The 22353-nt window shown below is 31.9% G+C and overlaps 1 protein-coding gene across 1 annotated transcript; it reads right to left on the bottom strand.

The window, feature by feature from the left end:
* Positions 1-21018: 21018 nt before the first annotated feature.
* On the bottom strand, positions 21019-21761 carry LOC115983458 (RING-H2 finger protein ATL70-like). Its single transcript, XM_031106134.1, has one exon. The coding sequence runs from the start codon at positions 21599-21601 to the stop codon at positions 21125-21127; it is 477 nt and encodes a 158-aa protein (XP_030961994.1). The 5' UTR covers positions 21602-21761; the 3' UTR covers positions 21019-21124.
* Between the last annotated feature and the right edge of the window lie 592 nt (positions 21762-22353).

Genomic DNA, 22353 nt, shown 5'->3' with positions numbered 1-22353 from the left:
ATATAGACACCCTTAACCCAAAAGGCCAAAACTCAATGGCTATGTGCTTAACTATGTTATACCAATTACTCATTCTTCTCACTACTATTCAATGTATGAGACTTCATTCACACGTGCACATCTAGCAAAATAAACAAGATATTCAAAAAAGTAAAAAAATAAAATAAAAGCCCCTAATTATTCAGATTCGTAACTGGTTACTCATTCCATAAAAATAATAATTTCATTTTTCCAAAAAATATGGTACCACGAGAGAAACTGACCATGATTTTTCTTCAATGACACCAGTAACTCTGCTCTCCTCATCTTTGTAGTCGTAGTAGCATATGCTACTGGGGCATATGAGTGGGATTGAGATGTCACTACTAATCGAATTTCGCTTTTGAAAAGAAATAAAATTTTAAAAAAATCATAAGGTGGAGTTAAGTTAAAAACTAAAAGATCATATATTCCTCTTAGGTGCTACCTGCGTGTATTCTAAACCAACAAGTTATGCAAAATGTGTTTATTTCGTGTTAGTGTCAGCCACGTTAATTACATAATTTTCACGTTGTATAAGAAACCTAGAATACACTTCAAAAATAAAAATAAAAATAAAAAAAACCTAGAATAGGATTTTATTTACACTAGGAGAGGGATTTTAAGAATTAAAGTGACGACATGTAGCCTATAAACCTTACATACCTTTAATAGTTAAAAAATAAATAAAAATAAATAGAATTTGTTTTAATTTGAATGTTCAATTAGTGTATAAAACACCTTAAACGTTTAAACCCCCAATTCACAAATTACAAATTCAAGCTTATTATCAAATAATATATGTGCAGAACATGAACATAAACTAAAACAAAATTAATAAAATAATCTAAACCAAATAAAATCACAACTACAATAGAAATTAAATGGCAAAGATTAAGGGAAGAGAGATGCAAATACAAGGACAACACAGCAATGTGTTATCGAAAAGGAAACTGAAGTCCTCGACATAAAATCTCTCCGCCGCCCTCTAAGCGGTCAATAATCCACTAAAGAATATAGTTGGGATACATGAACAACAGAAGACCCTCCAAGCTTAATTTACCCAGTATACCTAAGACCTCCAAACTTCTTACTCTAACGAGATTACGCCAAACCTTTGTCTTCTTTAGCTTACCGGATTCCGTTATAACCCATAACATCAACCAATATCAATTGGTCCTTTCCTAACTGCTTCCCAAGCACCAAATAACTTCTTCATAGATATAGGTATGGTGAGAAAAAGATTTGGCTAATGTACCTCTCAATGATTTAACAATGGAGAGGATGAGAGTAGAGGAATTTGGAGAATCAAAGGATGAAGATTGTGGATGAGTCAATTTTGCTTTTCTCTAGGGTTTCTCTCTCAAAATTCTCTCTAGAAACTCGCTACATTTCGTTGGTATAAAGGGTATTTATACTAGTGTGTATATAGAATGCGAAGAGTCAATTTTTCCTAAATAGAGTGGACAGGCGACTTGGCCTTGCGACTTGACTGAGTCGTGAGTCCAAGCCGCGAGTTAACTGAATGGCCAGACTAGACTTTTTGTCCTGTAATGCTCCAACTGGCGTGACTGTTCAACTCCTCTGTATGCTTCACTTGTGTACATCCTTTGGCGACTTGCAAGCTGCGAGATCCAGTCACGAGCCCCTTGTTGAGTGCACAATCTTGAGATTTTCTTCACACTCTCTCACGCACTACCCTTACATGATTTCCACCTAAATACAGGATTTCTAAGTGCTGAATTACAAGCAAATTGGCATGAAATAAAGCCAACAAAATGGTTGATTAAATTCAACCTTATATAATTAAAGAATGGAATTAGAATAATAGAATTTGTTTAATTAAAGAATGGTAATTTCGTTGCTAGTCAGCTACATGGTTCTCAAAACCGGACCAGACCGTATAGTCCAACCTGGTTAACCATGAATCCTTCTTCATTTCCGTTCTTTTAATCCTAAGAACCTTTCTATGTGACAAAAACATGGAACCGCACGAACCGCAGTCAAACCCTACGGTTCTGAGAATCGTGGCCAATTTTGAGAACCGTGGCCGGTTTTAGCTATTCGCACGGTTCCATTTTTTAATTATATTTTGGCCAGAAAATAGATCTCAACTCATAAATAATTTGAATATAATAAAATAAAAATTGCAAAAAATAAAAAAATAAAAAGCCAAGTTGCTAACATCACTATTACTTTTCTAGTAGTATATTTTTCCGATCAACACTTCTCCCATTTTCTTCTTCTCTTTCTCGGCAACACTTCGCCCAACAGGCAACACCACAGCAGCTAGACTCATCTCCTCATATTGTGTCTTGTTTTTTAGTAGTGCACTAAGAGCATCTCTAGCAGGTTCTCTAAAATTTTGTACTATTTAGAGAGTGAACAATTCCTTTTACCTTTTACCTACCTACTTTTTCAAATACACTTTCCAACAGACTCTCTATCTTTTATCTATCCCATTTAAATATCATTTCTTCATTCTTTTTTTAATCTTTCTTTGTTTATTTTTTCAATCTTCCTTCATTTATTTCTAATGACTATATTTTTTCAAATACCCAACAACCATATTTTTAAAATCTCTTAATGGTAATATTTTAAAATTTTTCCTAATGATATTTTTTTAACAAACCTTGTAAAGCACTTGTGGTAACGATATAGTGAGTTGTAGGTTATCTAACTTTAATTAGAAATTATTCTAAAAATGCTACATTCACGATATTTTACACAATACTTTTACAGTAAATCTTGTGAGATAAGTTGTTGTTTCTATTTTGAACTCACTAATCAGCACTGGAATTATTTTTTTCACAACAATAATAACCAATAACAACCTACCACTTCAAATTTATTGTGAAAATATTGTGGTAGAGTTTCTTAATTTTATTTCTTATTCTTTATTTTATTTTACCCTTATTTCTTTATTTATTTTTTTCACCCATACAATTTCTTCTTTTCTTTCTTTTTTTTTTCCCTCTTTTTTCTCCTCCACCCACATTCCCTCTTTCTTCTTTTCTTATGTCCTTCTTTCCTCTTTTTTCCCTACCACCTCCTCCAAACTCCAGAACATACCAGAGCTCTCTTTCTTTCACATTTTTTTTCCCTTCCTTTCTCTTTTTTCTCTTACCACTTTGTCCAAACTAGAGCTCTCTCTCTCTCTCTCTCTCTCTCTCTCTCTCTCTCTCTCTCTCTCTCTCTCAAATAGAGATCGCCGGTGGATAACTCATCCTCTCCATCACCACTCGTCCCCCTCCCCACAGTAGCTCAAATGAGTCAGATTTGCTATTTTTTTTTTTCATTTTTTGTTATGATTTGATTAATTTTAAGATTGTGATTTGAGTTTGTATTTTGATTGTGATTGAGTTTAGAGATGTTTGAAAGAAAACTGGTTGAGTTGTAGCATTGTTGAGTAAAATTGAATATTTATTCTCATTAATTTTTTTGCTAATGAACAGTAGATCATCAGACCAAGAGAGCCACTGTTCATTAGCAAACAATTTTTGCTAATGAACACTGAATTAGAGAGACTGCTGGAGCACATTTTTGTGAGTTTACTCTCCAAATTTTGGGTTTAGAAAACTTGTTGGAAATACTCTAATAACTTATATAGCTGTGTTCTTGTTTTTGTTAAGTATGCCCACTGTTTTGCCCAACAAAACCACTACCAGATGACCTCGTGAAGCCCAATAGATGAACAATAAGATTTGACTATTCAATTGTTTTTAACTATTGTCATCCGCCAATATTGATGTCCTTTTAAACAATAGGTGTCCCTTTAAATTTTTTTTTTTTTAATGTTATTTAAGGTAAGTGTCCTTCTAAAGTTATAATTCTTATATTACAATTATAATTATAATTATTAAACTATTATTATTATTATTATTATTATTATTATTATTATCATCACAAGTTTAACTAATCAACATAAAAATAAGTAAAGAAATATTATATTTATGTTCGTTTAAGATTTGATATTTCTTGTTTGCCTTGTCAAAATTATGATATGAAAAAATACAAAGATACATCCTTTATTTAATTGGACTATTTTAGTTAATTTTTCTATTTGTACTAATTAAAAATATTTGTTTATATTTTAAATAATTATTAAATTAATTATGATGTCATCAAGGTTCAACCACGGTTCGACCTCAGTTTGACCTCAAAAATCTTGAACCTCTTCCTTTTATGATTCATTAAACGGTTCAAGACTGAAAACCATGATTAGCTAGCCAAACGAGCTTTCAAGATGGAACCTCTGACATATGATTCATATGAATATTTATCCCACTATAATTCTACAAACTACTTTAACTTGTGAACTATGTGGTTTTCTCTAAAGAAAGTCTAAAAACACAATAAAATGTCACACAATTTTTAATATATTTTTACTTTCAATTTTGGTGGATCTCAATTTAATGTACTATTATTATTTTATTTTATTTTGAATGATGAGTAACTAACATCTTAGATGTAAAAATATTATGATAATATAATGTGTTCATGGAATAACTCTTTTCTCTATGTTGACGAAAATTGTTAACTAATGTTTAACAATAATTGTTAGATTATGTTTAACAAACGTTGTCAACTTATGTTTAACAAACGTCATCAAATTATGTTTAAAAAATATTGTTAAATCATGTTTAACAAACATTGTCAAATTCGTCAAATTCGTCAAACATAATTTCACTCATAGGCCTTTTGGCTTATGAGTTTTATTGATGTGAGTAGTGCCCATTCAAGATAATGTATCTCTTAATTACAATCCCTTATTTCAAGGGAATACCCTTTGATTCCAACCATGTCGTCTTTGTACATGAGTTTATTTATTTTTATATTTAAGGGGATATATGTTTTTATTTATTTGTGGCTGCACCTAATAATTTATTTAGGTTGCCTACGTACCCTTGGCAGGGATCAAGCCACTTCGTAGTTCTTAATTTGAGATTTTAGATTCAAAATTCTCAAATTGATTTTTCCCAATTTAAATGATGGACATTTAAGTCAAGTACTTTGTATTTAATTAAGCATCGACTTAATTTTACTTTTGGGTGAGATAATTGGTTTTAATCTCTAGGATAAGACCATGTTTTCATGGAAATTGAATCAAGGATTCTCTTTTTGAGAAGTTAAAGTTCCAAGTAATTTTCCCTTTCTTTCATTTGCTTCTTTGTAGGAATTTTCATAATATTTTGATTGAGGTTTCCAAATTTAATTAAGGGAAAGAAAAACTCCTTTGAAGCAATTATTATTTTTTATGAATATAGGGAATTAGAAAGTTTCCTTAAATCAATTTTTATGGTCATTTTATTTTGAGAATTATTAATTCCAATCTTGATTAAGAGATTACAAATTCCAAAGAATTTTTCATATTGGAATTTGAAGGAATTAGAATTATCATTTTATTCAAGGGAGTCGAGGATTTCATTGATGGGGTAGAGTTAAGGACTCCAATAATGGGGTAGAGTTAAGGACTCCATTAATGGGGTAGAGTCAAGGACTTCAATTAAGAGAAAAGATATTACACCACAACTTGAGAGAATTTTTATTTGGTAATTTTCAAATAGGATTTAAGAGTCAGGGACTCTTGTATAAAGCTTCATGTATGGAGTTAGGAACTCCTCATGAAACCCAACCCTATTTGTTTTCCCAAACAAAAATTATTTAAAGAAGGTTGAGAGAAAGATTTTGGTTGTGAGAGAATTTTTATTTGATAATGTACAAATAGGAGTTATGAGTCAAGGACTCATATTTAAAGCTCCATGCATAGAGTTAGGAACTCCCCATGAAACCCGATCCTATTTGCATTACCAAGCAAAAATTCAAATTTGAGAATGAGGGAGAAAGAGATTTAGAGAAGAAAGTGACTGATGTGAAATCCAATATACGAACCTATGCTACATATTTCTCCTCTGCTTGATGTTGCTCTCTCTGTCTGTGCCTCTCTTTTTTGCCTTCTCTCTATGTCTTTGCCGTGTGTGTGTGCACTTGCTCTCTTTTTGTGTCTCTACTTTCTTTCCTTTTTTTTTTTTTTTTTCCTTTGTGTGTACCCCCTCTATTTATAGAGAGATTCCAAAGAAGTTGTTCCCTTATTTTTCTCTCAACTGATCAGATCATGGAGCAATTTTCGTCAGTTTTTCCTCCACAGCTCCTAATTTCATGTTGAGCCGTGACCCCTTTTTCAGCTTCTTTTCTCTTTTATTTGTTTCGTTCCTTTTTAAACTCCCCCTTTTTAGCTTGTGACACCCCCTTTTTAGCTTGTGACACCCCCACATTTCAACTTTTCAGGTCCACTTTCACCAAACCGTGTTCCTTACTTTCTGGTGATGCCACTTCCTTATTCACTTTTCAGCTTTTGTTTTTGTTTTTGTTTTACTTGATTTGTGCCTATCTTTTGCTTTTGTACCAGGCAGCAGGCTATGAACGTGGCTCATATTAATATCTATACTACTATTTAAGGGGCTTCCCCTGTTTGGATTCCACATTTTTCATGCCAAGATACCCTCATCATACCCACTTACAAGTTTCTATCTCACTTTCTCTCTCTCATTCTTCTTCAGATTGAAGACATTTAGTTTAGCTCTACATCCTCTTCTCTTTTTCTTCATATTAAAAATATTTACTGTCAAGGCTTCAACAAATTTTCAAGTTCTATCTTTTGGAAGTTTCTCTTTGTTTTCTTTTCTTTTGTTTATGATTGACTTTCTTTAAGTTCTACTTTTTTTTTTCTTATATGTATCACATTAACTCTTTTTTTTTTTTCCTTCTTCTTTATTTTAAAATGTAATTTTGAAATAAATGGTTCCTTCATATACTCTACCATTGTACTTCTTAATGAATTGTCATTTCATGTTGTAGGTATTGTGATCCAAAGACAGGGCTGTCTTATGCTACAAAAGAAGTATTCAAAAAAAGTAGTCAAAATCATTCTCCAACAGTTAAACAGTATGGCTTCCCTTACCTCTTTTAATAGCCTTTGTTTACATTTTAAGAAATTATAACCATGAATAGATAGTGAGTTTTTTAAAAAAAAAAAATAAGGTCAACAACGTCCATCACTCTCTTATTAGGTTTTTAATTTTATTCTTTCTTAAAAAAAAAAAGGTTTTTAATTTTATCAAAAGGTTAACCACAATTATCTATTTCTAACTGCATTTGCACTAAATACATCCAACTTTATCAAAAGGTTAACCACAATCATCTACACGTCTATCACTACTAAACAGGTACTAAATTTTTTTATTTAGAATGATTTTTTTTTTTTTTAATTTGTGTAACTTTTAAGTATATCTAAATTATCCAATTAAAGTTGTCTACATCTCAAAAAAAAAAAAAAAAGGGTTATCCATCTCAAATTTATGGGCCCACATGCATTTGGTCATCAGGTGGGTTCAAGAAAAAAGAAAAAATCATCAATTTAAAAGTCTAAAGTCTAAACTTTAGGTTTCGCTTTTTAATTTTTATAATTAATTATTTATTTTGAGCAATTCAGTACTAAAAATTTTATCTAAAATAAAAAAATAAAAAAATTATATTCAATGGTGTGATTTCTGTCGTTGCAATAATTAAAAAAAAAAAATTAACTATGTAATTTATTGGTTAATGTGATTATTTAATTAAATGTAATTAAGTAATTTAAGAAATTGTATATAAATTTTGTCCTTTTATTAGTATTCGACCTAGAATCTTATTTGTTTTCATCACAGCATGATTCATTCCAATGATGAGTGTATTAAATATTGCATTGATTTTAATTTGTTTTTTTTTTTTTTTTTTGAGAAGAGGATTGCGTTGCTTTGATTGTTGAGAAATTATCAATTTCATTACTATTATTTTTTTATTCCATAATTTTTTTATCCACATAATTTATGACTATTATTTTTTTATGTACACAATGCAAGGCTACAACCACTAAACGTTTCCTAAATAACTGCAAATTTTCGAATTTCAAATTTCCAGTAAGCATCTCACCATGTTCTCTATCACGATCTCTTTTATCCTTATCAGCTATCACTATCAACATTTTCGGATAACTTAACTCCACCGAAAGCCCACTACCCAGAAAAAATGGTTACTACTATTTTATTCAAATGTTTGCTTTATTCTATTTCTTTTTTTTTTTTTTTTGGAGAAGAATTTTCTATTTCTATTTGAATTCAAATATTTCAAACACAAACTCTAACAAACTTAAGCTATTATCTTTAACAACATATAAATTCAAATGTTGGTTTGTTAATTAAATTTTTTTTTTTTTTTAAATACTTGGTTTAACCCTAATTCTTTTATCTCTCTCAGGTTCACGTACGCACAAACTTTTTGGATTTCATTGAGGAGTCACTGGAATGGAATATTAGATAAGTTCGGGTGAGAGACTTTACAAGAATTATTATATGTATTAAACCTCACATAAAGTGGTTGTTATCTAAGAAACTGTTGTAAAAAAATTTCTTTTGTAATAGAAACTATATTTCTTTTGTATACAATTAACATGTTGCCATAAAATTTTCAAATTAAGCTTTTATTTACTTATGTTATGGATGTGTAGTAAATGACTAAATTTTAGGAGTAAAAATACTACATTTTACGAATAGACAAAAAATGATAACTGTCATACATAAAATTTGAAAAAAAAAAAAAAAACCACATCAACAACACAAGAGTGAGAGACTTTACAATGGAATATTAGATTTTTTTTTTTTTCCCTAAAATTTATTTTTTATTTTTCAAAAAAGATATGTTTAATATAAGGATATGGATGGAGAAATTATAGTAGTAGTTTTATTGTAGGAGTCTTTTTTTTCCAAAATATGGAAGAGATTAAAAAAAGAAAAGGAAAACGTGAGATTCTTAACGTGGGATAAAAAGTAGGATTTTTAAAATAGTAAATGGATAGATGTGTGTATATATATATATATATTAAAAAAAAAGACAAAGTACAAGATGTAAATACTTTGAATTTTCGAAAATGAGAAAACAGTAAAAACGATTTCATTTTTCATTAAAAAAAACGTATTATTTATTTCAAAAAGTAAATTAAAGATTAAATTAAGAGAGGAGTATATACTTAGTTTAATGCTTTGGTCTAAATTTAAAGTGCGATTTTTTTAAATAGTACATGACAAAAAATGATAACTGTCATACATAAAATTTGAAAAAAAAAAAAAAGAAAAAAAAACAACATCAACACATGACACTCATCACACCCCTAGGTTTTTTTTTTTGTGATTGAAAAATGTAATAATTCCAAATTATAATAGATGTTCTAAATTAACCCTTACCCAAAAATGAGAAGAGCCTCTAAGCACGTGCTCACGCGCGTGCTCAGAGGCTAGTTATTATTATTATTTTGTAGTATTGGCTAGATGCCGATCGACCATACATGGCCACATTTTTTTGAACCTATGCTATTGTTTAATCCTAGTTGCCATGTACATGCAACACTTTTTATAAAGTAATTTTTTGGTTTCAACACTCTATCTTTAAAATATTGTGATACTAGATCGCCTTGTTCTAAGTATTTAATTTGTTATAGAAATTAACAAAAACAAGAAAGGAGCTAAACAGAAAATTATAATTTTGCATGAAATGTATTTGTAGGAGGCAAAATTTTAAGTCAATTATAAAATGCCACATTAAAATTTAGTGACAAATTCTAAATTAATATGTCATTAAATTAGATAAATCAAGTGTTGACATGTGTCATTTAAGATGATAATTATCCCTATTAAATAGAGATAAATATCTTGATGATAATTATTCTAATTAAATAGAGATAAATATCTCAATTAAATTGGGATGATAATAGTTAATCATTATCTCTATTAAAAATAAAAAATAGAGATAATTATCTGTAAGGAGGTCAATCCCAAGTGGGACTTATCCTTTGAAACCGCTATAAATAGAGGGCATACCTCCTCTCATTCTACACCAATTTTTCTAAGACATCAAAACTCTGGAGAAATTCTGCCTTAAGAACATTAAAAGAAATTCTTTGAAGTTCTATTAGAATTAAGCTAAAAAGCCTCCATAAACTTCAACAAATCCCAAATCCTTGAAACTCAACGGATCAAGCCTCTAAAACTCCAAAGAACTTCAACCTAAAAGCCTTCACATTCGAAGACTTGAAGAACAAAAAATCTCTAATAAGCTCAAAGCTAAAAATTTGTTGTGAAGACCATTCAATCCATCTTCCAACCAAAGTCAAGAAAATTTATTGTTCGAGTCAAGTAGATGATACATAAAGGCTTTCGTTGTGATGGCAAAGCCTATCCAAGCAAGAAATAAAGGCTACACATGACAAAACAGAAACAAAAGCCCAATGAAAAACACGTTACAATACTTAATTAGTACATTAATGGTCCTGGTCCAATAGTTCAAATCAGTCCTCTAGTGGTACGGTATTATCTCCAGCAGTAGGGTAATTTCAGGTTAATAAGTGTGTTTACATGGTAAAAATCATTTTTTTTTCCTTATTATTATTAAGTCAACATGAGGGAGAACTTCCATAGTTTCCAAAACATTATGGCCTTCATCATAATAATAACTAAGAATTAAAGGCTCCATAGTTACAAATAAAAGAGGAAAAATAGGATGGAATGAAGGGAGAGAAAGATCCCCAGTTCAGTGCGGCAAGTATTAAACTAAGATTTTAGTGAGTATGTGTGCATAAGGTATGAATGAGGTGAATGTGGACTGTTTTGAGTGAGTGGGATAGGATTAATATTGAGATTGAAGCTTTTTGTGAGTAATGGGCTGTTTGTGACTAGTTGGAGGACATTTTTGAGCTGCAATTGTGTAAGGGGGGGGGGAGAAAAGAATATCTGGAATTAGATAAGTGTAGGCTAAAGATAATGAGTGGTGAACTTAAGGAGAGCTAAACCACCAGCAAAAATGGCAAACGAACCCCAAAGTCTCAGAGGGGGGTGCCTGTCCCCTTATGGGCTAAGGTGCTTATACTTTTATAATGGAGTTTAGAGAAGTATTAATTAACAAGCATCCAAAAAAACGTAAGTCTCATTCAGGGGAGCAGGTTAGCTGAATTAATAACCTGGATTTGGCCTAAAAATGGGAGATTTGATTTTGGGGCTGTTTTGCTTCTTTGGGCACGGTAGTATTTGGAGTAATCTTGCATTAAATGCTAAGATTGCTGAGATTGTGTTCAGCCAATAGGATTAAGGCAAGTTTTAAGGAAGAATCCTAGTGCTGCAACTGAGATTTGGACCATAGGAAGTAGGATTCAACACCCCAAGCCAAGTGTCAAAGTTTAAGCCCATTTCAGAAGGTTATGTTGGAGATCCCTTTATGCTCTTCAAACCACATGTTCCCAATTTTTTCCCCTTTAGGATTCATGGGCTTGGCACATGAATCACATCTTGAATGTTTTTTAAACATTTATAGCGTCAATTTGTTAAAGTTTGTATAATTTGGTTTTAGCTCCCCTTCCGCTGGAGGTGCAGTCTTGAGGAAAATGATGGAGTCCCTTCATTCTTTTGACTTCAGCTAATATGACAGCCCTTGGGCACTATTCACGTCAGGTAGAGGGTGGCTGAAAATTGATGGGATAACCCTTAGTCCATTCTTTAAAGGCTTGGTTCCCTTGTATGAGTCCCTAGTTGCTTTTTTTTTTTTTTTTTGGTTAGGAACGAACAAGGGCTGTTTGCCCACTCTCCTTTGCCTCCTACTGGTGCTTTTTGCTTAGGCTTTCTCGCATGGGCTGGGTTGTATGCACATGTTGCCATGGGTTTTTATTCCTCATGGACTTTTATTAGTAAATATTTTTGGATTTTTCATAAATACTTGCAATGGGCCTTTGGGCAATTAGTTGTAATGTTTGAAACAATAGGACAAGTTTCAAAATAATTTTATAAATAATATTTACTTTGTTGAATTCTATGTTGCAATAATGTTCATGGTTTCTAATAATCGCATTATAACTTAAATGATGATCTTGCGGGTTTGAATGTTTACCATGAGTGTTGAAGGCAGATATTATGGATGTTGCGATGCAAATGATGTCCATGTATTTCATGAGTTTATAATATAAGAACATAATTTTCAAGATAACTCACAATGAGTTTTTATTATAAGACGATTACCATGGTAATATTTTACCATGATATTTTTTCTTTGCCAAGTATTGATAATCTTGGGCTCTTTTTTGACAAAATAGCGCCAATGAAAATTGGGCTTTGATATTGCCAATGAGAATTGAGTTTTGATTTTGCCAATGAGAATTGGGATTTGATGTTGCCAATGAGAATTAGGTTTTGATGTTGTCAATGAGAATTAGCCTTTTGATATTGTCAATGTGAATTGTGCTTTGATTTTGCCAATGAGAATTGGGCTTTTGGATAGATAAATTGCCATGGGTTTAAATCATGAGCTTTGATTATAGATTTGAATTCCATTGATAAAATTGTTTTGCCATGGACTTGAATCATGGGTTTTTCAAATATTGCCAAGTATAAGTATTCTTGGGCTTTAAATAGAATAGGATGTGTGTATTTGAAAGTAAATAAGTAGTACTTAAATAAAATTAGGTGTAAAAAAAAGTACCCTAACAATCTTATCATTGGATTGTATGTTTTTTATGTTCTTAACATGCATGTCAATTTTTTTTTTCAAATTAGATATTATTACTATTTGATCAATAAACTTATTTTTTATGCATAATTTTAGATAAAAAAACTTGAAATTCAAATATTTAATTGATGACATAATTATTGATATTATAGTTGAGAGATATAATCACCACACATATTTATTGGAGAGAGAGAGAGAGAGAGAGAGAGAGAAATAAAAAGAAAGGTAAATTGCTTATTTGGTCTCTAATCTTTTAGGCTATGTATCAATTTGGATCTCAATCTTTCAAATATGTCAATTTAGTCTTTAACATTTTGATAGTGTCAAAATAGTCCTTACTGTTAAGTAATGGACGGAAAATATTGATGTGACTAACAATCAAAATAAAATATTACTTTTATTCCACGTGTACTAACATGTCAGCATAAACTTAAAAAATAAAAAAATAAAAATTACACATCAGATATAGTTAAAATATTAATCAAAAAGTTTTTTAAAATTAAATTTGAAAAAGAAAAAAGAAACCAATTTGGTACTGTTCCTCTCTCTCTCTTCTCCCTCCGCTCATATTTCATTGACGACCAAGTCCATATCGATCTCCACACCTCTTGAGTCTTCCAAGCCCAACAAAGATCTCCGCCGTTGAAGCAAGCTAATTTCTTTTTAGTTGGTGGGTTCCATAGCCATTTCTTCTTGAAATTCAATGGTGGGTTGAGTTTTATGGCAATTTGAAGCGATCGAGTCAAACTCCACCAAGTAAAATACCATTTCTTGAGAATAAGGCTAAGATTGGTTTTGGTGGCTAGGGAGTGGCTAAGATGGACCTTGAAAAGAAACTTTAATAATAATAATAATAATAATAATAACAATAATAATAACAATAATAAGAAAAAGAAAAAAGAAAAGAAAAGAAAAAACTCCCTATTTTGTTCTTCATCCAAGTCTTCATTGTTATTGCTGATCTTGGATTTTTTTTTTTTTTTCAAAAAAAAAAAAATGGAGACTCTAAGTGGGATAAAGAATGGATTTGATTTATAGTTACCCATTTCAATTTAAGAAATTGATGGACGATTCATTATTAGTTTGTTAGCTCAAAATGTAATTTTAATGTCCTTTGTCCTAATAGAAGAAACTGTCTGCATTTTTGATATTATTCTTAAGAGTCTTTTTAAAGTTTTCTTATTCTTTTGATTAACGAAATTCAGTTACCGCTTCCCAAAAAAAAAAAAAAAAAAAAAAAAAAAGGAATTTGTATGTTAGATTTTGATCATCACGTACGTGCTGAGTAATATTGTTTGTTTGTTTCTTTAATTTGAATATGAAATGACATAGCAATATTGGTGTTAGTTGACTTGGCAAAAAAAATAATATTTTATTTGAGCTGTTAGTTATATTAATATTTTTTATTTAAAACTTCCATTTAAATCTTAATGGAAATGACTTAATTGATACGGAACTGAAAATATTATGAATTAAATTGACACAATTAAAAAGTTATAAATTAAATTAATATATATAAAAGAGGAAGACTAACTTTACGGTTTATCTTAAAAAGAAGAAGCACTGAACCTGACTTCTAATATTGAAAATCTTCAAACTATTCAACGGATGGTATTATTATTATTATATTTTTTTTTTTTTAGGGTATGTGGGCTTCTAAAGCATGTTTTGGATCAGTAGTTACCTGTCACAACGTACCTATCTATTTAGAAAACTTCCTAAATCTTTTTTTTTTCCGAATTTAATTCATTACTTAATGGTTGGAATTTTTTTTTTTTTTAAGAACAGGACTTATATAATGGTTGTACCTGTTCGCGTACACGTACCAATCATTTAATGGTTGTACACGTACCAATCATTTATTTCAATCCATTATTTGGTTGGTATTTGCGTTTTGCTAGTTGCAACCCTATGTATGATATAATATATATATATATAGTATAGTACTAATGTATTGCCGATTTGTCTTATTATTGATTGGTAGTACCAAGGTGGCCTTTCTTGACCTAGTTGACAATATCTTATACTATTACGTTGCAGTTACTTCTAACTTCTAAGTTCTATTTAAAACCTTTGCTTCCTTGACTTTTCCACTCCAAGAAGTGAGTACAGAAAATTGGGCCAAAATGGACAAATGCCCTTTCTGCCCAAAAAAAATCAGCATTCTGTCTCATTTCCTAAACTAATTAAGAAAATGTTCATCTTTTGTAACTCGATAATATGAACATTAGGTTTTAATAAAGAACTCGATATTGGTATGGTCGAGTTTGTTTGACTGTTGTGCCACGGTGGTGAAGCAGACGTGGCTTTTTCCCATTAAAAAAAGGACAAAGTTTAGCTACAAACCCAGTTGTAGCCTAAGGCTACAAACTGCTCTAATAAAATGACATGTGTAAAAAATAGCATGTGCATTGCACATGATTATTTAAGTAAATTTAAGTCAACAAACCCTAGTTAACTACACCATCTATTAAAAAAATAAAAAATAAAAACTAAAAAACCAAAACAACCAAAACGTAATCTCTCTCGCTCTCTTTCAACGAAGAAACCCAGACACTCCACAAGCTATTGAGGAGCTCCAAAATCAACGAAGAAACCCAGACACTCCACAAGCTGCTTGTAAATTCTATTTTTTTTTTTCTTTCTGGGTAAATTTACCAAAAAAAAAAACCCTTTTACTATCTCGCTGAAACAGATTGCAAAGTCACCATCTTTGTGTGCTTTAGTTTTAGTCAATTTGTCCTGTTTAAACTTAATAAGAGAACAATTATACAAATCAATAGTGAACTACTACTCTTTATTTTATTCTTTGGATTGGTCAATTATGCATGCCTTCATCCAATAATCCAGTAGTGTGTGTATACTGTTTAGTATGTTTCCAAAAGATATTGAATGCACAACTACACGGTCAACCTACTTTAGGTTGGCCAGTCGGCGATGGAGATAGGAGGCTATGGGTGATCGGTTGCAGTTAGGTTCTGGGTTACATTTTGCAGAGAGAAAAGTCCATGAGAGAGAGAGAGAGAGAGAGAGAGAGAGAGAGAGAGAGAGAGAGAGATCATACGTATAGACTTTTTTAGGGTTTTAGTTTTTATTTTATTTTTTATTTTTTTAATAGGTGGTGTAGTTAACTAGGGTTTGTTGACTTAAGTTTACTTAAGTAATCATGTGCAATGCACATGCTATTTTTTACACGTGTCATTTTATTAGAGCAGTTTGTAGCCTTAGGCTACAACTGGGTTTGTAGCTAAACTTTGTCCTTAAAAAAATGCTAGTGTGAACATGCATAACTTGGTAAGTACAAAATCGAGTTTTCCTTTCCGATTTGAATCCCTAACGTTTCACAACGCTATTCACTCTTTTCCTATACACTCTCCTCTCCCTCGCTCTTTGTTGTGCAATCAGTCTTCCCCACTCTCCCCCACTCTCCATTAGTCTCACTCTCTCTATCCAGTCTCCCTCACCCTCTTCGATCAGTCATCATTGCATCTGTCAAACCCTCACCGAACTCGATGCCATTGATTACAGGTACATGTTGCTCTCCTCTGATATCTTTTCTAATTTAGGGTAATATTAGTTTGTGTTTTATGTAGGATTTTGATTATTTTGTTGAAACTTACTTAAAAGTAGTAAATTTACTAATTAAGATGAGAATTCTGTTGTCTTTTATATGCTGCAATAATGATAATTTAAAGTAGTTCTTGCTATATGGTTATGTTTGTGTTATTTTCTCATTAATGAGAATTTGGTTGTCTTTTACATGCTGCAATGATTATTTTCTCATTAATGAGTTTAAATGTGCTTGGGGTTTTCGATTGGTGGTGTTGTGGTGATATCTCTAGGTTTGTGTAAATACATAAGCCATGATGTATAACAGCATGCAAATGCTTACATTAAAAGACTTTTAAGTCAATTGGTGGACATTTTAGACCCCATTCCTAAAAGAATAAGAGCAAAAAAGTCTCGTCTTTTTACATGTACATGTGTGCTTTAGCTCATTCTATAACGTAGCATATGTTAGAGCTAAAGCTTACACATGACCTTAAAAGCCAACATAAATGGTAATAACCCTAAATAAAGTGATGGTTGCAAGCAAAAAAGAGGTGTCTAAAGGCTCATTTAGCAGATCAAGTAGCATGCTTTGATGTTAACGCTATTAACTTTTAATACAAAAGCAGGACTGGATATAGAGAGTAGAGTGGTTCAAACTTTTGCATGGAATGGGGACAAGCAAGCTTATCAAATTTTAATTTAAGCACCAACCATGGCTTTTAGTATAAATCCACCTTACTTACCCTGAGTGCTTTTCTTTTAATTATCGATCCAACCAAAAGTGAAACCAATTTTAAGGATCACAACTCTCAGTGCTTTCTCTCGAAAAAGGCTTATATACAGGCAACTTTAATACGCGTTAAGCATATGGTAGTCGAGTGCTTTATGAAATCTGTGGATTTTGTCATTGTATCCATTTGCCTTTATTTTCTTAACACAAATTTTGCATACAAGTGTACATTTAGCAGCATGAGTGTCTATTTTTGAATTTAGTAAATGTAGAACAACTGGTAGTGCAGGACTACACAACGCAAAATAAAGTTTAGGAATATATATTAATACCATCACATATGCTGATATTGGAAAATTTCCATATTTGTAACAGCAAAGAAAATCATTCTTATGAACCAAGATGTAGCTAGCTGCAGCACACATTAAAATAAAAAGGAGAAGATAAGACATTACTTGTATGAGAATAAACTAGGAAACTGCGAAACAGCGTGCTTATCCATATTCCCAAATTTTCTGTTATCCCCTTTGAAGTGAAACACAGGAATGCTGAATAGTCTTCAAGCGAATAAATACACAACCTCTTTTACAGTACACAACACTAGCCCGCTGCTGTAGCACAAGTTGTAGCCATATCAAACAGCTTCCTCAACGAACCACATGCACTAACAGACACCACTGTTCAGCCAAGTCATGTTCACAATTCTGCATGTGATGCTCAACAGCTTGCCACTGAAGAATACACTGTCGAGTCATATCATCTTTATTCACATGAATACTTACCCTTACCTATAGTCACATCCACGTGAATACTTGCCCTTGAAAAACTCCTATATAACGTCCAATTTACATCTACCCTTGCAAAACATCTACACAAACCGATCTGAAGTCACATTTTTCATTGTCAACACACAATTGGATGCTACCTCGTTTTCCAGATTACTATAGAAGGGAGAGAGATTCCGATGAGTGGGAATACTATACTAGACTACGGTGGGAGTAGGACTTCCACGTGAATGATTCCAATGCTCTGCATGATGATCTCATGCGACTTGGAGCGCCTCTTGTCAACCGTATCTCGCTCACACTGTCACGGCAAAACATGCACCAATATGAGTATGTAGTAACTAAAAAAAAAAAAAAGTGAGAACAATCTTATGATACTCCATAGGTGCAAGTATCACATGCTACAACTTGCGGAAGAGTCGGCTGCCGCAACCAACAGGCAACTCACTCCGGCGAAGTGTAACAATGTCCTCAACTACGAGGACTACCTGTTAGAATGAATGCCTATGTGGTATGTGTCTTATGTCTACAAGTTAAGTTAATAATGTTAGTAGCGTTAGTGTTAGATATGATATGCAATGCATGCATATTAGTGGCATTGTGTAAGAATATTTAAGTTTTTTGTGTTATGCCATAGGTGCAGCTGCCATAACCAACAAGCAACTCACTCCGGCGAAACGTAACAAGCTCCTCAACTACGAGAATTACTTGTCAGAATGAATGCCTATGTGATGTGTGTTATATTTAGGGTTAAGTTAATAATATTAGTAGTATTAGTGTGCTTATTTAAAAACACCATATATGAGAATATTTAACTTTTATGCATTATGTGGGAATAATCTAGATTACGAATAACATGCATGCTCCTCACAATCAATAATAAGGTTTACATAGTACAAATGTAACAACCGTGACACACATACATATAAAACATAGTTAAGTAAAATAGTTCTCCAACAAAATCCAATTACACCACGACACAATTGCTCTTCATCTGACATCTCCACGTCTGATTGATAAATGGGATCAGCAAGAAGTGATTGCATGTATTGTGTGTGCTCGTACAACTTACACTCCACTGACTCTCTAATCTTGACTTAGGTTTGATATTGATTAAGACATATCTTCATTGAATTATTTTCTTCTCTTATGCGGTTCAATACTTTACGAAGTTCATCGATCGTGTCTCTTGGCATCTGCAATACGAGTCACTAAGGCAGTGGCAACTTATAACCAACCAACTCATCATAAAACATTTGCTATTCACGGAGTAATCAAGCCCACTCCTATCTTATGGTATTGTGAATGTAAGCACTATTTCGCAGATTCGGATTGATTGGATAGCTGAACTCATCTTCCAATACCAAGCAGCAACCCATAGCAATGAACACATGGCAAGGCCTATAAGTTTATGGGTTACCAGAACCAAACATTGACGTTGAATACAATAACATCAAATGATCAAGTTAACAGTGTGCATCAACTGTTGGTAACTAATGCAATGCTGCATAAGATGTTACACGAAAAAAACATTCATAAATTTGTGTACTATTACATGATAAAAATGAAATACTAATACTCACATTTGACCATAAACATTAGACGTTGTTGTTAATGTCCACACGTTATGTGCAATACAAAATGTTATTGTTAATGTCTGACCAATGATGATTATGTGCAATACAAAATGTTGCTATGGTAAAGATTTCATTCTCTTGTGATTAAAATTTACTACAACAAACAACCAAAATCACACCAATGTACTCACTTCACACTCATTCAACCAAAAAAATACAAATTCAGTACAATATTAAATGAAAATACCATTGCCATAAAATTCTTGTGTGAGTTTTTTACCTGAGGCGATACAAATTTCAATTGAGTCCGGAAGCAGCTATGGATTTGTGGAGTATACTAGAATTCAATTCAAACAGAAAGCAAAAAACTTTGAATGGGAGGAGGAATGAAGTAATTATACAAGAATAACTCGATTTTAGGGAGTGCGAGTTTTCTTTATAACTCGACATTATAGAAATCGAGTTATATTAAAACATATAAACAGGCTATGCTTGACACCAACACAATCTGAAACAACTATAATACGAGCGTATATAACTCGATTTTATGATAATTGAATTATATATGGATTAACCAAAAAAAAAAAAAAAAAAAGCCACGCTGACTGGCTAGCATGGCACAAACTTGAAGATAACTCGATTATAAAAGGATCGAGTTATTCATAAAACCCGACTTTAACAGTATCGAGTTACAAAAGAGGGGGTATATCCCTAATTAGTTTGAGAAAGAGGGCAAAATACTGGTTTTTTTGCACAAAAATGGCATTTGCCCATTTTGGCCCAGAAAATTGTTTTAGCATTAGACTCGGCAAGCAAATTCTTATTTTGGAAAATACACAATGTTTTCTTTTCTTATTTTTATTTTAATGTTGGTCAATTATTGAAAAAACTTTAATTAAGTTTGATAATATACACTACTTGTACTGCAAATATGTATCTTTTATACAAAGACATCTCAATATACATTGTCATGTAGTTTATTTAAAAAAATACAATTCAGTCTTTCAGTATTTCTAACAAATCAAATTGGAAGAGTACGATTTCTCATATGTAGGAAACAGGAAATTATCATGTGTACAAAACAGAAAATCATCCTGATCTTTCATTGGTATTGTAAGATCCTAACAAACAAAACAAAAGAAAAAAGTTTCCAACAAATATGTCCCGGATATATAGTTTGAATAATAAGCATAAATACGCAAACCAAGAGTCATGCATTAAGTGACATTATGTTTTGTTTGGAGAGTTTAACAACAATTTTTAGTATTTAAATAATAAAAATTATGGGCTCAAAAATAATATATGTTTAATAAAAGAGTTTAACAAAGAGTATTTGAGTCAAGATTGTATTTTGAGAACATCTCAAGAGAAGTTTTCAGTTTTCAAGTAATAATTTTGAGTGACGTTGTAATTATTTTAAAAATCATGAGACTCAGATAACGTTGACAAGATATAAAATGCGTACTTTTTCTTAAAAACACATACTCATACCAAATATTCAATTGTGTTTTTTAAAAACACATACTCATTACCAAACACATTTTTTGTACTTTACAAAACACTTTTTAAATCACAATTTTTCCATCATTTTAAAAACCAATACTTAAACTTTCTTTCCAAACGGCCCATAAGATCTCCTTAATTTATAAGGAAAATCATAGTTCGAATCCCAGTATCTTAATTTGTAACATCTGAAATTTTGAATTATAAAAGGGGAAAAAAATCAATACTCATAGCAGCAGAATAAGTAAATAACTTCATGTCACGAAAAAGATACAAACCGGCCGCATGAATTTTTACAACATTCATTCTATTACATAGAGAAATGGTGAAAAGAAAAAATACATTTGATAAAACCTATAACAATTTCAGCCAACTTCTCAATCTAATCGCCCTGTTAAGGGAGCCACCTCAGCAAGAGGAGTCGCTAGAGGCGTCGAGGCTCGCGAATTCCTGCACATAGGACATGTTGGATGCAGCCGCAGCCATGGATCCACACACTTGCGATGGAAAACATGGCCACAATCAGGCAAAAGCCTAAGCGTATCACTCTCTTTATAATCTGTCAAACATATAGAACAGCAAGAAGCGATTGAGTCACCTTTGTGAACCTTGGCTTGTGAGTAAAGCAATTTGGGGTAGCTATTGAGTGTTGATTCATCAAGGCCTATGTCAATGGTCACTGAATCTTCATGGGTTGTGTTGCTGTTGTGGTTCGTAGGATCAGAAGCGGAATGCAAGCGAGTGCAATAGTAAGAAGCCGCGGTCATCACTACGATCACCGCAAGAATTCCAATGGAGAATCCAAAGCTATAAGCAAAACCATCCATGTTTTCTGTTTCTTCTCTAGACTCCATATATAGTTGTTCCTCAAAGAAATTGATAGAGATAACTATAGCTAGAGAAGATGAGTCAGGCTGTGATGATGGTGTTAACCAAAGAAGAAGTATTTGGGCGAGAGAGACAGAGAGTTGTGATTATCATGAGCTTGCAAAACTGGGGAGTTGCTATCTGGTGATTGTGTTAGCCTAATTGGTTTCTAGTTAGTATCTGAAGATAGTCAACGGTTTCTGTCATTTTACCATTAAGAAAAATACCTCAAAAGAAAAACAAATATATAATCTAATATAATCCCTCCAACTCCCAACTTCATCACTAGGAAGCTGCTACGGATAATTGTGTCACGAGCTATGCACACAAAAAAAATTGATAACAATTAAATTGGTAAGCTAATGTTGGTTGTGTCAAATTTTTTCTGTTTTATTTTTTATTTTTTGTTATATACAAAATAAAAATTCAACTCCAGTTTAGTCTAAACGTATATATATATAAAACTCTTTTGGAAAAACTTGACCTCCAATCTTTGCCTCCCACCAGTTTTGTACTTATAAAATGATCATCACATCCATTTTTTTCTAATCCCAAACTTTCTCTTATGGGACACTTCAAATACTTCGTACGGCGTGTTACAAATAGAGCAACTTGAGATTTTGTTAAGATTATTGTTTTTTGTCAATAATCCTGTTTAAGTTCTCTATCATTTTACTATTAAGAAAGGAATGCCTCGAGAAAAGCAAAAATATAATATAATATAATCCCCCCAGCTCCA

This window comes from Quercus lobata, chromosome 4 (assembly GCF_001633185.2).
Source record: "Quercus lobata isolate SW786 chromosome 4, ValleyOak3.0 Primary Assembly, whole genome shotgun sequence".
NCBI lineage: Eukaryota > Viridiplantae > Streptophyta > Magnoliopsida > Fagales > Fagaceae > Quercus > Quercus lobata.
This window is presented reverse-complemented; position numbering and strand designations above follow the sequence as displayed.